Genomic DNA, 18,104 nt, shown 5'->3' with positions numbered 1-18,104 from the left:
TGCGCTGTCTAAAATAGTTAAACTCTTACATTTTCAAATACCAGGCACCAGACCATCACTACATCTGAAAGAACTGGCAGCTGTTATTTGAAGACACATCTTTTATGTGAAGGTTGTGTCACTGCAGGCATCAACTATAAAAGACCAAATTCTTTAAAAAGACGAAAAAGAGGTCACAATGGAAAAGGTTCGCACCTGTTGATAGCTGTAACATCAGTGTTTCTCAGCATCTGAAAACCTAAGAGCTTAAAATCCATTTTATGGAATATTGCCAACTGAAGTACACAACAGATTATATCATGGAAGAGATGTATCTTGTGCTGCCTACTTACTGTGCCTTCATTTTTTGCAATATAAGGTTGAATGACTAGGACTCAAAGCATGAGATCATTCCCAGCAGACTGTTAGGATTGTCACCTCTGGTATGTACTCAGTTATCAACTAAACTCTGCATGCAGCCTGTGACAGTTGACATTCTTCCCCAGGAAGTCTCGGTGCCCTGCCTGTCGGTGGCAGTTCATTTAACTACCCAAATGCTATCTCTGCAGTCATTCTGTTTTCCTCCGTAAAAATCAGATGTGGTGGCTTCCCAGACATCCTCTCTTACACTCTGGCTAGACACAAGTCTGACTAGAGATTCTGCCACGTGACATTGCACAAGTGTGGACATTCCCCTTTTTCTCTTTGAATTTCCTTTCTTGGTGACCATCAGTGTTCCGAGTGCCTCTGAGCAAACGACACTGAAGGCAACGGGAGAACCTGGGAGAAAGCGCTAATTCTGGAGGTAACAGTGAGTGAAGAGACAAGGAGAGATAATAATCAAGTGGGAAAATATGGGAAGAGTGAACAGAAGAACAATTAAAACAGTGAGGAAGTAATGTGGGGTCTTTTCTCCAGGATCAAGATCTTCCTTTTGTGCATACGGATTTGCCGTGGTGCGTTTCTGGGCTACAAAGGCAGACATGGAAAAGCTTCTTTCAAAACAGCCCTCGGCAGCCTGGTTGGCACGGGGGGCACAACTCACGCATGGCCATTTGCGGGCTGAACAACATTCTCCCTTGATATGCTCCAACGCATGCACAGGTTGGGAATGGAATTTAAAGTTGTTACACTCATCTAGCAGTGTATCTGAAAATTCAAGTGTAGAAAATACAAAGCGCTGTTCGCTCAGCGAGCCTCACTTGGCCACCACATCCTATGTGTTTTGTACTCTACAGCAGAAACTCCAGACGAAGACAAGCCCAAGTATGTGTGCAGCTGGGTTCTGCAACTGCCATGACATATGCATGTAGCTACAATGTACTCACGGGGACACAGACAGCATCCCAGCTAATAATAATGATTAGTAAGTGTGGTAGAATCTCTGTGTTAGTTGCTCTCTGGACTAGGAGACTGACTTTTGAGGCTTTTCTCCTATCTCAGCACCAGGATAAATGACGCTATGATTCCTCTGTAACATCATCAGAGTAAATTTTGACCAGACTAATTAGTTTTATATTAGTACAAACAGGGAATAACGCAATTGAAATTAGAGCTGCTACGCTGGATTTGGGATAGAAATCAGATTAGAAGGTAATGAAATACTGTAACGGAATGAACAATGAGAAACTACAGCACAGGTTTCTTCCTGTCTCTGTACTGTGAGCAACTTGCTTCTCCATTGAAAGGCCGAGCGTGCGATGGGGTGTCTGAGACATATGCCCTGCCATCTCCCTTTTAGCACCGCTGATAACACACCCTCAAAACGATATCTCCTTTGGGTATTCTTTGTCACAATTTCATTCGGTCCTATTTCGGCCCCAGACCTGGATTTACAAAGAAGAGGTGATGATATTTCTGTGATACCATCAGTACATGGCTCAGATGATTCATACAGGCCATTTCAGAGAAAAACCCATAAAACACAGCTAGATTATGTATTTGACAAACACTACGCTGTCGAGAACAGCTGTTACAGCAGTTTAGAATTTTAAATACCATGTGGCCTTCATTTACCAAAATTTCTGCAGAAAAAGTGAGCTACTTTAAATCAGGCTGTGAATTCCAGAAGGAAAACTTGTAAGGTACGACGCTATGGAGTCTTGCAGATGTGATCTCAAAGACACGCACTCGTGTGCGGTGCACCTGCAAGTTACAGAACGAGGCTGGAAGGTCTTCGATGACTGAAGTGATGCATTTCATCAGGAAGAAGAGAAGCTTTCATTTCCAGAGCTATGCATCCATTCTTACGAATATAGGAAGCTCACAAACCAGCACCTCTCGTGCAGTCTGATGGAGCAGATGTGAACAGTGACCCCAAGCATCCCTGCCAGGACAGCTCTGGGAGGAAGCTCCGTGTTGGGAAAAGGCAGAATCATAGAATCACAGACTGGTTTGGGTTGGAAGGGACCTTAAAGATCATCTAGTTCCAACCCCCCTGCCATGGGCAGGGACACCTGGCACTAGACCAGGTTGCTCCAAGCCTCATCCAGCCTGGCCTTGGACACTGCCAGGGATGGGGCATCCACAGCTTCTCTGGGCAACCTGTCCCAGTGTCTCCCCACCCTCTCCATGAAGAACTTCTTTCTGATATCTAATCTAAACATCCCTGATTTCATTTTATACCCATTACCCCTTGTCCTATCACTACAGGCTCTTGTAAAAAGTCCTCTCCCAGCACCCTTGTAGGCCCCCTTCAGATACTGGAAAGCTGCAATGAGGTCTCCTCGGAGCCTCCTCTTCTCCAGGCTGAACAAGCCCAATTCTTGCAGCCTTTCGTCATAGCAGAGGTGCTATGGAATGGACGTGCCGTCTTTTTTAAAACACGGGCACATTTGGAATTGCTAAATGTAGTCTCTCCAAAGGGACTCCCTGATAGGATGGTGCCTCAGTCGGCTACACGTGGCAGAAGCAGCCTGTCCCTGGCGTAATAGCATGGCTCTGTGTATTCTTTTTCAGATGCAAAAATCCTTATTAGAGGGAGCTGGAAAACAGAGCACTGAAACAATGACAGTGTAATAATTTTTCATGTAAGCTTGCCCAGTTTTCAGTTTCACAAAGAAATTCCTTATTTGAAGGAATGCTGACTGTAATTCCATGCCTATTCACGCGTGCCTCGTGCACAACCCCAACAATCACCCCTCACTGTCGTATAAATCGAAGACAGACAATGTGACACTTCAGGAGTGAGGTAAGTTGAACAAGTTCTTCTTCAGTGAACGTTTTCTGCTTCGAGGGGGTCTGCCTGGGCTGGATTCGCAGAGGGGCAGTAACCTATGTCTACGCAGATAATATGCCAATATTTTACACTGCACAGAGTGCATAAATACATAAATATTTCTGTATGCAAATACAAGCAAATGGGGTCCACAGGAGCTTAGTTATATGCAGCAGGCAGAACATTTTCAACACTTTGCTGTGCTTCCTTGTTTACTTATTTATATTCAGACAAAGGAAGTGGTAAGGCTGACTAGCTGACTTTTCTGAGAAGAGACCATTTTGTGTTAGAGGAAGCAGTATCTCTCCTGGATGTCCTAACAACGTAGATCTCAACTGAAAAAACCCAGGTCTTAAAGAGAAGCAGCTGGGTCTTAGGCCAGGAACCACTGGGCACGCTGGAGGTGGTCACAGGGAGGGACTATACGGCTGTTTCATCCGTCGCACTGCTATGAACGATCTCTAACTGCTAGAGGAGAAAACTTGCAATGGATTTGCGAAACATTCCCTACCGTTCAGACGTGGTTACGTGGAACCCGGATGACTTAGCAGAGTATTTTAGGACGGTAAGTTTAACTGTGCTTTGCCTTTGTATGATGGAGGAGGAAGCTACTGTAACACTGTTGGGGCTAAATTTACACATTTTTATAATGGGCAAAGCTTGCTGCAAAACTAAAAGCAAAACCGCTCACAATTGGGAAGCTGTGCTAAACTGGCCAGCGAAATCTATAAATTAATCTTGAAAGTGTGTTTTAAATGGGGTATAAAAGAAACTGATGGCTTTTCAGAGAAGGTGTGCACTTCAGTGCAACCGTTGATGTAATACCTATATTAACAGCTGCAAAAGGCAAGAATGTGTGAAGGTTACCAGCTTTCTAGGTCTGCTTCAATGATTTTCAGAAAAGATGGGTTTTTTTCAAATTGCTCAGTGTTCACAAACGAGCCTCTGAAAGCCTTTGCTAATCCCATCCATGAAAGCCCAGCCAGGAATTGAACAGGTGCCCACACACAGACTCCTACTAATTTTTTTAGGCTCGGTTGGAAAAACCTTTTGCCTTTCAGTTTGACTTCCCATTTCTGAAAAGTTTTGGGCAAAAGTCACTCCTCAAATTATCAGCTACGGGTTCTTTCCTGTCACTGTTACTTTTCCTAACGTTACCCTGTGTGCCTAGCTGGAACTTCTCTTTCTTTTCACATCTTCCTCATTTGTGACAATCTATAAATTTCATCTTACAATGCAGAGGAGTTTCCACACTGCAGAAATACTCTGAAAGGCAATACAGGAGTTCAGTGCCACTACGTATCCTCTGCACAGCAATGCTGACACTTTTGTAATTGCCCAGGAATGTGTAACTGGGCGAACGTTAGTGAAATTTAATTTCTGTGTGTTCTCTGTGAATTGCCCATTTTTTAATTCTCATTGGAGACAGAGCCTGCTCGATCTCCTTTGCAACTGAATACATTTCTCCCAAAGTCCAAAACTGTCGGCCTGGAATTTAACTTTCAAAGATCTGGGAATTTAACAAGCAGAAGATCTGGGAAGATTTTCACGTAATGCCAGCATAGCTGGTTAATTTTCAAGTCAGCTGTCAGACTAGATTTGTAAAACCCGGAACAGTTTGGGCTTCTTTGTGAAACAATGGAAATTCGTTTCACCAGCTCCTATAACTCCGTGAGTTTTCTCTGGGGAGTTGAGGCAAGTTTGATACTAGAATGCAAAACCAGCTAAGGAAGATAAGCAGATCAAACACACAGTCTGTGTCTACCAAACACCAGAGAAGCAAAACTGCCAACGACTTGCAAACCCCCAGTTTAGGGTGCAGGGGTTAGTGGCACAGGCAAGTGAAGCATTGGAGATGGAACAGATGAGATCATTATCAACAGGCAACTTCAGACAAATACAAAACCCATGACAGCACTGGTAGGTGGTGGTTTGGATCACTGTTTCCAAGAGACTAAGAAATGGCTTCCTGAAAGAAGTGTTAATGATATTCTTAACAGTGATAAAAGGATTAACTGGAAGTTCTACCATAACTGGATAGGCCCGTTACATTAATTTTTGAGTACCTCCCCTCTACTGATCTAGGCAGAATAATCTTGACATTCCACTTTGGGGAGGTGAAGCAGGGCAAAAGCTGCTTAATGCCATCTAAAGAAATCCATGTAAGACAACAATGTCAGCTTTGGTCAGCCAGCTCTGGACAACTGCCCTAGGTGCGCATATCTCCTCCCCAAATAAACTCACACCATTTCCCTCACACGCATCATTACAGGGTTGTACCTGATGCCTCAGGAATGCTCCACTTGCCTCTGACCAATGTATTTTGCTTGCAGCCAGGTATTCAAAGTCCAGGTTTTAAGTCCAAGAGGGTTAAGCAATTTTTTTCTTCCTAAACTGAGATAACTGTGGGCTGATTTTCAAAAGACAATCACATTCAAATCTTTTCTCATGTGAAGTGATGGGTCAGGACACAGGGCAGTGGTAAGATTTTCATCAGTTAATTGTTAGCTCACACCTTCATATTAGCAACGTTCGGCCAGCGTAGACATCAATAATTTATGTATCAACACTGTGGTGTATTACTGGCATCAATAAAGTCCTCAGTTTCTGTCGTATAAGAATTCTTCATACTTAACAGTAATAACATCTGATTTATGATTCTAGGTGTTTTAACTTAAAGCCTACGTTAATTTAAACCGTGCATTCAAAATAGGGAAGGACCAACAAAGAACCAAATGTTCTAATAATTTCTGAAGACTTCAAATTTTTTTTTTAGAAAAAGCAAAGATGTTTTTATTTCTAATATCCCAAAAGTTATTCTAGTAGCTAAACCGTCTTCTTCATCAGTTACTTTAAGAAAGAGATGATGTCTCGGCCACACTCATACGTTCTACCCAGCGTAGCAGTTGGACACTGCTGCATACAGACTTGGGCTGGTACGGCCATGTAGCACTCACTGCATGAAAGGGGTTATTCACAGGTATGAGGCCTCAGTCTGCACAAAAGCCTTAATCTGTACCCTTAAGTATTTACCTCAGTTAGGTCTGTTTCTGCATGAGTAACTGAAGGAGCCTCCTAAAAATATTGTCTCAGCTGTTAGATGTTTTCAGGACCTGTTCTCATATAACACCAAGCTACAGCATTACTCCTTAAAGTGAATAAATAGAACTAAGAAAGGGTGTAATCCTCTCTATAAGGTGTTCTCTGCTTTAGGGGAATTATCCTAGCACCACAGGATCATCTGTCTGCACAACAGCTGCTAACTGAAGGTTCAGGCAGGATCAGAGCCATTCTTCTGTCCTGAAGGCCACAAAAGCTCACTTTGTCTGCCCAATCTTTGGGTTCCTTCTGGTATGGACTTGAGCAACTTGAGACAGAAAGACTGCATTCTAGGCAGATCAAAAATATAAGCTGTGTTCTCTCGTCATGCTATTGCTGTTCAAATAAAAAAAAACCCCTGAAGATGCCCACTGGAAATATTTAAGAGTCATGTCTTGCTAGGCGTGGCCAGGGGTTTAGGTTTTTTGTTTGTTTGTTTGTTTTTTCCTTTCCCTCTGAGTCACCCAAATTACTGTTAAATTTCTGCCTGGTACAACCAGGAGTTTTATTTTCTTATGTACATGATAAATACCTAAAATGCATGTCCTTGTCCTAGATGCTATTGTAAAACGTAAATTGTAGAAAAGCTTTCCAAATATTACAGATAATTTCCAGGATTAACATTTCCATCCAGAAGAGGAAGCTTTTCATTCACAACAATGACTTCAGGGACTGGGATCAGGGCTTCAGTATTCCAAGATACTAAGGTTTTTGCTGTACTTTCTGTTTTCCTTGACTGTTCATCCAGTCAGTAACCCAACTATCCTTTTTCCAAATATGTTTTTTGGGCCAGGCAACTGTGAGGTGGTTCTTAAATGTGAGGAATTATGTGTTCCTAAATGGATGAAAATCCTCAGGTCCACTGAAGAATCTTTGTCTTAAAAATCCATGTCTACCGAACAAAATGAGCCATTTGGACGGGCTCTACCATACAAAAGGGTAACCTGAAGCATCTACTCCAAGCTAGCCATATGTCTAATTGTCTTAATCCATTCCTACAATTAAGGGTGCAATCGATAATCACCTTCTTTTCATTGGCAGTTGAAGTATAAGGACTGTGAGAAAGTCGTGAGAAAGCACAGCATAAATGGACAAAGGTTTTTGGTAAGTAGAGCTGTAAAATCCTTCCTGTAAAATTCCCACCAAGCGATCATTTTGACTCCTCCTTCCTTTGCGTTGGCAGATGCAAAGTGCTTAGCTCGCAGATGGTTACTGAGGTATAAATATGAGAAGTAACCGCCTTTGCTGAAATCAGCCAGGCATCTTGTTTTAAATATGGAATGCTGGGGGCCCAAATATGCTGTTTAATATGCACATATTTTAATATAATTTTAAACCAACAGAGAAGTTACAAAGCCACAATCTTGTCTTGAATTCATCTCTTCCTTTATAGGAAGTGCTTGTTTTCAAATACTAACCACAGAAAACTCACATTTATTAACTGCCCTCTCCTGCTAAAGGAGGCACAGAGCTGGCCAGCATGACTGCCCTCTATTGCCACCAGTATTTCATGCCTCTGCAGTTAAAAGGAGATTTCTTCCGCAGCAACACACAAAATCGATGAACTTTAAGAGCACCAAAACTAGTAAGCAGAGTCCTGGTGGGTTTAAATCAACATTGCTCCTGGCTTTACCAACAACTTGGCTTAACTTCAGCTGACAACTTCCATTGACATAGCTGCTGTTTTCAGGTCTTAAAATACACATCCATGAGGACATGTAAGAGCTTTCACTGTTACTCCTGTTTTATTTTGTTTCCATATATTAACTATTCTATTTCCCCCAAATTAGAACTTTTGATCATCTGCATGATTAGCTGAAGTGAGGAAATCTATGCGTACCTCTTCTAAAGCCTTCTTGTTTTTATTTACTCCTCCTAATGCATCAAGCTTTTTGACATTTTGTTGAAATGCGACATACAGGGTGTCAAATGCCCTTTGTAGGAACAGGATATTACACCTCCCTCCTACTGGGTGGAGTCAGGATTAGTCAGATGTGTCTTGTAGGACTTACCGTACTAACCCCTAAGGGATCCTCCCTAGCTCAAGCACTAGGGATCTGTGGCTGGAGTGGGAGTTCTGGCTCAGGAAGCATTATGAAATTCTGGAAGTTTGTGAGGTACAAATAACAAGAGCAATAACAGTGTGATTCCTAAGCGATTTCTGTAATTTTTATTATTCCCAGAGTGTTTCTGTACATACGTAGCTCAGAGCGCAGCACTTCAGAAGCAAGCAGCTGCTCACGCCTGTCGAGACTTCTTTTTTAAGCTTTTGACCTACTTGTCAATTGTATAATACAAAAAAAGTTCACCTGTTAAACACCAAAAGCGGACTTTAAAAAGAATATTCCAGAGTAAATGCAAACTTGAAAAAAATTGCTTCTCTGTATGAACAGTTTGTCTAAGAAATACCATCCTACATTTGGTAAGTTATTGGAAACTGCCAAATTACATTCACACAGAAGAAACTGTTAATATTGAGTGTTTGCAGGTTTTGCATCTATTGTCAGGCCTCTATGGTAAACCTGACTGCAACAATAATGCTACCTTATTCACCAGAGTATCATCCTAGTTTCAAAATCACATTCCTGCATTTACTGGCTACCACAAGAAAAGTCCAGGTGCGATGCAGTAGGAATAAAACCAGAGGGTTTCCACATAAATTATTCCAATTAAATTCCTTAATACTTAAAATGGCAACAAGGCCCTTTTACAAGAGTTTAAACCCATAATATTTGTCAGTTTTATCGCCAGAATAGAATTCCAGAGAGAAGCTTAAAAAACCTTAGGAAAAAATTACGATTCTTCAGTAAATCCTGCAGGACATTTCCACAAATGGAGCACATTTTTCTGTTTACTCCTGTGAGGATTCCTAGAGGCAAAACAGTGCTGGAAAACACAGAGAGGATTTGTTCCTTTCTGAAAATCACTGGTAGCATGGTGAACCAAGGTGCAATTAGAAAGCCCTTACTGTCGGCAGTCTGAGCCAGACTATCACCCACGTTCCGGAGAGCTTGTGAGGATTGTGATTAACGGAACAAAACACTTCCTCAGAAGTTTTCATAGTGCACCCATCTGTCCTGAACCTGGAGTGGCATATAACGGAAGAGGAGGGGGGCGACTCTCTCTGCAGGAGCACCAGTAAAGCTCTCAAGCCTTAGCACACCTTAGCTCAGGGCAGGAGTAACCTGCGAGCTCCTTGCTGCATTACAGTTGAAAGGGGAAGAAACACTCTCCCCCACATCCCAGTTTCTAGAAAGATTTTTGTTAGGCTGCCAAGGCTGCTCTGAAGTCCAAGGAGTTTTCCAGCTACATCTCCACTACGGCATGTGATTTTACATATACCAAGGTGTTTCAGATGAGGTTCTTCCCACAAAATTCTCCTCTCCTTTGCTCCAGCAAAGGTGCTCTATTCTAAAATCTACAGTTTTCCCTGGACCTCTGCAGTCATGTACAACTTTGAGCAATTTCACCACGCCGACATGAAGGAATTCAATATATCTAGCTTCTGCAGTCACTTAAATATCATAGTTCTCAGCTGTACTAAAAAAATACGAAGCAAAATAGCACAAAATTAGAATCTATGGTAGAAGTGTGCCTTCCCTACCAGGAACAGCTCTTGAGAAAGGGCATTTCATTGCACATTACTTTGAAACTACAAGGGTTGAAAAAAAGCATTTGAAATTATTCTGTCCTTTATGTTCGCTGTGAAAGGCCTAATTCCAAAACTGCCCGGAAGAATGCCACCGATGATGACTTCAAGCAGAACACACATGTTCCGCTGAGCTCACACCAGTCATCAGTAGCACAGAATGTTACCAGGATGTAACTCCACTCATTGTTTGACCCTGTGCCCAGAGCTGAATTATAGTACCTCAAGCCTTTAATAACAAACACATAATGGATATGTTTTCCTGTACAGTAGGTGATGGCCACGTACAATGATAAGCAATACCCAGAAAGCAAGAGAGAGAAAAGAGAAAAAAATAAGAGACTTAAATTAGTTCTGGAATTTTGTGGTTTACTGTCTGTTCACCTGCTTTACCTTCAGCATCACTGGCAATCTTTAGGGAGGAAGCTGTTGCAGAAGAGGGTTGTGTTTCCAGTTCTTTTGAGAAGTAGAGCAGGGGTGGATTTTAACCTTGCCTGTAAGTCAGTATGACAATATAACACCCATGAAGAACTAGATTAGAACCCACATCAGAAAAGCAAAAGACCTGACTTTAACTTTGCAAAGAACTCCATTAATTTGATAATAATCCGGAAGAATGGCTCATCTGCTGGTAAACAAATAGATTTACCCAACACCCATCTGGTAAGAGCTGGTTTAAGATTTTACTTCTTCTCACACATCTTTTGAACAATCGATCACTATGAGATGCTATCTACAGAAATACTTTTCTTTGACGTTAGATTGTGGAATTTCTTTGTATTGTTTTGTGGTATTTCTTTGATGTTTATTAACCTCCTAGGTAGTTAATACAACTGGCAGCACCATAAAGTAAAAGCTAACATCCAGAAAAACCAACCAAACAAACAAACAAAATAGAGAGGATTTTTTATTAAAGTGTTCTGCTTCACTTACGAGCCATGGGGCGGGCAGGCCTTGCACAGCTTTTCTATCCACGTTATGTTCCCAGCAGTTGAAACTTTATGCCACATTTTTGAATATGCAAACTTCTGAAAGTCACACGGTATGCCATGGACAATTTTCTGATATAAGCCATGTGTTTCCTTCGCAGAACATGTCTGAAAATGATATTCAGAAGTTTCCCAAACTCAGAGTGCCGTAAGTAAAGCCAATCCACTTTAACATTAAACATAATCTTAGCTGGTCTGCAGGGAAAACTCATAGGGAATATTGTGCAAATGACTTGCCAGTGATTAGTTAGAGACCTGTTCATTGCACTGTACTGAGAGAAAAAGAAGAATGTTCCAAAATAAAAGGACTGTTATCATGACTGCTCAGGCACAATGATATGATATAAAAAAAAATCATTTGGGGACGTTCAAAAGTCGTTCTTACATTCTTTGACTGACAGCAGCTACACAAAGGTTAAACTTTTTTGTCAGTGTCACTTTCAAAGTATGATTTAACTGTTCAGTGCTCAACTGTTGACTTTAACTCAAAGGAAAAATAATGTCAGGTATGTAGACAACAGTTGAAGAGTTCAAGCAATTTTCATCACGTGCCTTTCCTTCAGGTAGCTGTTAAAGATCAATCAGTCTGGAACACTTGATTCAGTGTTAAATATCTTTCCTTAGCTCCTGTGGATTAGGCCTTGACAAAGTTTTGCATTCATCTGAATAGCTTCCATAATTTCATACAAGTTACTAAATGAAGAACAATATTCCCCCTCAGTCAACAGTGAGTAACAGAAACTGGCTGCTTCTAATAGTTCATGGTGAAAACCAAAGGATTTTATTTTGCTATGAGTTGTCAGGTACATAATTAAACTGTAGGTTAGAAGGTTCCTAACCATGAGATACCTGGAGCTCCTCATGGTCTTCTAAAGAAAGTAAGGAGAGAAAAAAAAAAAAAAGGAGCTCAAGCTGTTCCAGCATGGCTGTTTCTTTGTTGCTCAATTCCCAGTGCCAGACTCACTCCCTCTATGCATATCTTGATTTTGCTATGGGAGATACAGTCTGCTTCGCCTTTTCTGGTGCATCAGAGCTTGTGTAAGATGTTTCGGTGAAGCTAATACTGAACAACTTTGAAATTCCTGTGTGATCTGTCACATTCAGCGCTCAAGGGTAAGATGGTGGCTAGATCTCTGTTTGGATCAGATATGCAACGACTTGAACTTGAAAGCCTCAGACATGACATGGTTCTTAAGAACATATCTCTATTTTCCCCCAATAAATTTCCTGATAATAGGGATTGGTGGTGTATGATGTGTTGGTTAAGGGGCCCAGATGCTATTAAAAAAAATGCCCAGATATCCCAACATTTTCACAGTCTACTTATCTTGTAACACTCCAGCAGGAGGTGAACAGCCTTTCAGTCTGATCTTCGGGGTTTCTCAGCAAGAAGAGGGCTTGAAATCAGGAGCTTTAAAAAAAAAGTAAAGCTTGGTGCACAACTTGAAGAACTGAATAAATAAGTAAATTAATAAATCTGCATGAAAGTTCTGGAACTAATGCCCTTGTTCTCAGCTTTCTCCACACTCACAAAGAGGGAAGCAGTTCACTAGAATATTGTGAATATACATGGAAAAAGGTTGCTGTGATGCGGGGTCCTCCATGTAATGCCACTGTTTAAAACAAGAATTTAGAGCTTTACTAGGGAAAAGAACTGGTTGCCATTTAAAAAATGACAATGAACCAACAGATCAAAAATCATGGGTAGAAGAAACTGCCATTCATTTTAACCTTGATTTTATTACTCAGAATTTCATATTCAGAATGTCCATGCTCTCACCAAAATGCAAAGTGCTGGTTGTTGACTTCTACCGGAACACATTCATTTCTTACTTTTATAGCCTAATGCAAACCTCGCCTAGTAGGAAGAGTTTTTCTCGATGCTGAAGTACATGAGCATATTGTAGTTATAGTACCCGATACCCAACAGTGCTAAAATCTGAGCATATTCTGTAAGCAAGTGTCACACTTACAGAATTGACCAGTGGAATGAATAAAAAGTACATATACAAGAGAGATTTTTCTCCAGTAACTTCAGCAGAGTTACGCTGACCTACATGTACCGAGAGCAGAACCCAGCACTTGCAACTACACAACGTTTGCAAACCACAGCCTACATCCATACAAACCTCCTGGGTGCGAATGTGGTTTTACTAAATAGATTTGAGCAAATCTACTCATCGAGTTTTAGATATAACCATGCCATTACTTGGGGAGGTTTTTGTGACTTCTACAAGAATCTTTCAAGTGTCTAATTAGGTAACAGTTGTCATTACAAAGCCACATTTGGGCCAAGTAACCTATTGGTAGGAATACTTAACACATACATTTTTTCCCTTTTCCCACTGAGAAATTAAAACAAATAATTGTGGCATGACCATCAGCCTTAGAGATGGGGTTATCATGAACGTAGCTGTCATCCTGAGTAAGAGAGAGCACCATGGTTGACCTAACAATTTGTTCAGTTATTAATAGCTTAGCTCAGTTGCAACCTCTTGTCATCAAGTATACACTTTGCTTAACGCTTGGCATTTTTTTAACATTATGAAAAACTGTTAAGAACTGTAGTGTTTTCTGTTGAGCTCATTCATATTACTCTTGTACTTGCTCTATCTTATGAAAGAACCATTTAAGTTAATATTAATACCACTAGGTTAATATACATACGTGAAGCGTCACAAACTCCACACTGCATCCTGAAAGAGTAAGTGGTACATTGGTGAAACAGGGAAAGGATGTGGTACATTTTACACAGAGGAGATACTGAATATCTGTCTGTAGCACTAAATGAAACTCAGACCTGTTCATGAGGGTCTCATTCACATTTTGATTATAAATGTAATGGAACAAAAGGCAAATATACAGCTTAAAAGACACACAGTTTTCTTACTCCTCATTATCACTATTGGCAGTTACAGAAGGTCACGAAGGTTTATGCTTGTGGATAAAAAATGTGCATCTTGCAGAACATCTTAAAGTGCATTCAACAGAATATGCCTTACTTAGTGTGGTCAGAATTAATAAACGAGGAAAGGAAAGATCTTATTCCAAATAACCTTGGTAGTTGACTGATAACTGAACCATGATCTGAACACTGAAGGTAGTCTTTGCTCATTGTTTACTATCTTGAGATAAAACATTTCCAAATTCTCAGTAAGTCAGGGCACCAATCCAGGCTGTCGACCCCTTCGGCTCTCCTCAGTGGCAGGTTGCTAGTAAACCTGAGATTTTAAATGCTCAGCCTTGGACACAAAGCTTATGGCATGTCCCACAGCACTCGTGAAGATTTCCAGTCATAAAAAGAGCATCACTGCACATAAAATACATAATTGCATCTGCCAGCTCAAATGTGGTGACTGTGCTGAGTTCTGAATGGGACACATTCAGAGCCTACAAACATGGCACAGTCTGAAAGTCGTTCTTTTTTCAGGCAAGTCAAAATGCAAACCTAAAAATTAAGAAATCTGTAATGCCCTTCTCTTCTACAAAGGTAAGCCTTGGCAGAGGTGAACGTGTGCACACGTGTGTGTTCTGGCGGGATGCTAAAGGTTGTGGAAAGGCTCAGAACATAACTGATATTCAGTCAGTTTTGAAGCTAAGCTAACAGTATTGCATCTACCCAACAGGCTTTTTTTAGAAGCCAAAACAAAGACTTCATCACCAACCGTGCTCGTGACAGTGTTCAGTATGCAACTGTGGAACTCCCCAGCCCTAGAGGGCTTTGCCTTCCACCTCTCTCACCCACCTTAAGTCCTTTATCCCAATACATGTAGAATGGATTCTACCCACGACAACAGCTTCTGCAGTTAAGCAAACAAAAGCCAGTTTTGGAGTACTGCTTTGGCGTTGGTTGTGTGGGTTTTTCATTTTCAACTTCCTGCCCGTTTTAAGCTCTGTCTGGTTGAGGAGGTAGAAAGAGAAAGAGAAGTCTGAGTAACATTTTCTGCAAGTTGCCTTATCCTCTCCTATCATCCACTCCCACAGCTCAGAAAGCAGTGTGGTTTTGGTACTTCCTTCCTCACACGGCTACAGACTCCGCTGCTCAGTGCACCCAACTTCTGTAATAACAGCCCTGGTGAAGTGCGGCCATTCTTGACCTTCCTTTCTTCTAATAACCTCTCCGAGCCACGGGTTTGAAGCATTTCAAGTACACTTGAAGTAAAGATTAGACACTGTATTTGAAGAAGCAAATGGATAATTTTTTGGCAGCAAGAGTCAATAAGCAACCTTTTCCTTTCAGTCTTTCCTCAAAAACCAGCTGATGTAAATCCTCATAGCAGCCGGCACAGGTTTAGTCCGGAAAGCTTCCAAACACTCAGGTCTCATTCATTCCCACGGAAGTCTGAACTAAAAGAATCATTAGCTCTAACCCCACTGATCTTCATTTTACTTCTTTAGCTGAAAATAAACCCAATATTATGAAATATCCTTCTTCCACCTCTTCTACAACAGAGAGTAAGCCACACACAAGTTCCGTAATCCGCTTTTCAACCCAAGTGCCAGCATAGGCAGTGCACTGTTCAGCCCGGGACATTTCCTGACGTTTCACACGGAATTTATTATTCACACAACAACTTCCTTATCATCTGCAGCAGCAGGAAATTTCTTGTGCAGAGGAGAGCTGATTGCATAGGAAAAAAGAGCAAAAGGAGTCCCATGCCTATAACGTGGCATTTTTTTTGCTTTATATAATTTGCTTGTGTAACGATGTCAGATTTAGACATGAATCCTTCTTAAATCAGTAACATTGGTGCAAGTGCTTATTTCAAAAGGGGCAAGTATGACAATATGTGCTTCAAATCAGAAAATTGCAAGGCACTGTCATAAAAGAGAGGAACAACAAAATGTTCCTGCTCTGCCTTTCTGTGTTCATACTTGGATCCTTGAGTACCCTTAACTTCAAATTACCCATCTTCATCCTTTTCAGGCAGCACGATCACACTGATATGAAATTGCTTGTCCTCTGATACTTGCTGCCAGCCTGATCTGTCCCCATAGCCTTTTCCATAATAAAACAGAGCCACACTATGCCTTGAATTTATCCTTTACTATGAGTTACAGTAAGGTAAGCATTAGGAAAGCAGCAAGGGCAAGAGAAAGGGTATTTAAAATGAGAGAAAGATCTTGTGCATGGTTCAGGTTCCAAAAAATAAAAGTATGGTTTTGTTGGCTTTTTTAAAATATCAGATTGCTCGAAAGCTTGTCTTTCTCAAGTCCCAGTCCAGAAAGGGAGTTAGACATGAAAAAGATGCCCAAATGAGGTTATTTGGAAAAGAATAGGGGATAATTATTGCTCAGTAGCATTAAACGACATGAAAGAAGAAGAAAAACAAAACAGTGTGGTAATTGCCTGGCCATAAACACAGATTTTACAATACTGAAATAAAGTTCGATTGACCAGATCTAAGATTTATGGAAAAGAATTCTTCACTACCAAACAGTGAAGTTAGGATTTTACAGAATTTAGAATCTCAGAAAACAGACATGTTGAGTTCCTGATCTTTTTTCATACTACTTTTATTTCCACACTTGGTGTCTGATAGTCCTACTTAATATAAGCTACAAGTTAAACGGGATATTTTTAACTAGATGTCTGTAACCAATTTGCTTTGGTTATCACAGGACTTTCTCGGTGGGACTTTCCTCAGAAAGAAATAATGAGAATTAAGAATCAGACCATGACTCATCATAAGCATTCTTTGAAACAAAAAATGTACTTGAAACAAATAATCACAGAGGCAAACTTCTTTGCTATCAGAGCAGAATTCTGCTGCTCTCAGTGGACTTAGTTCTGCTAATCTCGGTAACGAGTGTCCTGTAACCTCAGGGTTGTTGGCAGGAGTCGGCCACTACAGCAGCTCTTGGTCACAGAGGTCTGTGCTGGCTATGCAGTATCAGCAGCACAGAGGCAAGCTCCTGACTTCAGTTTAACTCAGGATAGCATTGCACTGGCTGCTATTCCTCCTGCTGCTGTGTACAACCTGTGCGTGAGTGATGCCAAACACATCAACTTGGAAAAATCTCTCTAGACATACAGCTACAGTTTTCTTACCTTCCTGGGACATTGCTGCTCTGCCCTCCAACTGTGGTATAACATGGAGCCACATTTCGCCCTCTTTACTGGATTCTGGATGAGGTGTATTTTGGTTGCAGAGGGAGGCAGACACAGGGTACGTTTAATCCCTGCTCTTGCAGCCATAAACTTGGTAGAGGCTGCTTCCTGAAACATTATCTGCTTCTCCCATGCAAAATAATACAAATGTAATCACCATCTTTAAAGCAGCGATCTAGGGAGTGATGTCTACCACACCCAGAGCTTGTAAGGCTTCCTGGGGTTAATGCTTATTTTTAAGCTTAATCCAGCAATATGGGGTTTTATCTGTGTTAAAAAAAATATTTTAGGTTTCTATTAGATATGTTGTAGTGCAACTCTGCAATAAGGTGATAAATTCAATATTCTTACCACATAGTAAATAATAATTCTGAATTACCAGATTTAATTTAGTAAATGTTGAGGGACAGCAGTTAAGAAAATGACTAACAAGTTTCAAGGAGTTTTTTTAAACTATTTTTGTGTTTCTTTTAAATAGCATTGTAAGTAAATTAAGTCAAGAAATAAACAGAAATGAAGGGAGGCTATCTTTCCTTCCAAAATGGTAAGTAAACCAATTCAGCTTCCTTTTTCAAAGCTTTCAGATATGTCTTTTCTGGACTGTTTTCCACTTGATCAGTAATACCTGGGTCAGAGTGACAGCTTGGAAATTCTATTTAAAACAAAACAGAAAACACCCTCTATTCTGTTAATATAACCTGTTAAGAATATCAAAGCCTGAGCCCATGGACACCCTGGATTCTTCTGCCTTGTCTGGAAACAAGTAACATATACATTACATACAATTTTCCACCTAAGTAAATCAATCTTTAGGAATGCTGTAAAGCCCAGATTCATATTATTATATTAATAAAGCATCATTAATTAATTTCACAGACCTATACACCATTACACTTTTTAATACTTTATGACTTAGCATTGAATATAATATCCTTGCAATAGAACACCAGCAAAAATTGCAAGAACGCTGCATGAGGAAAGAACAATTTCTATTCATATACAATGAAAATGTAAGTATAGTCTACACAACGTGGTTTTGCATCAACCGAAAACATGATT

At 40.6% G+C, this 18,104-nt stretch overlaps 1 protein-coding gene across 1 annotated transcript in view; it reads left to right on the top strand.

Annotated features, from left to right (window-relative positions):
• Positions 1-3,683: 3,683 nt before the first annotated feature.
• LCP2 (lymphocyte cytosolic protein 2 (SH2 domain containing leukocyte protein of 76kDa)) overlaps positions 3,684-18,104 on the top strand; it is a 29,932-nt gene continuing 15,511 nt past the window's right edge. Inside the window, exons 1-4 of the mRNA XM_010154341.1 lie at positions 3,684-3,761; positions 7,337-7,399; positions 11,035-11,081; positions 17,524-17,589. Coding sequence (XP_010152643.1) covers positions 3,684-3,761; positions 7,337-7,399; positions 11,035-11,081; positions 17,524-17,589 — 254 coding nt within the window. The remainder of the gene's footprint in view (positions 3,762-7,336; positions 7,400-11,034; positions 11,082-17,523; positions 17,590-18,104) is intronic.

This window comes from Eurypyga helias, unplaced genomic scaffold (genome assembly GCF_000690775.1).
Source record: "Eurypyga helias isolate BGI_N326 unplaced genomic scaffold, ASM69077v1 scaffold7156, whole genome shotgun sequence".
Taxonomy (NCBI): Eukaryota; Metazoa; Chordata; class Aves; order Eurypygiformes; family Eurypygidae; genus Eurypyga; species Eurypyga helias.
Note: the sequence above shows the minus strand (reverse complement) of the source record. Positions and strands in the feature narration are given on the sequence as shown.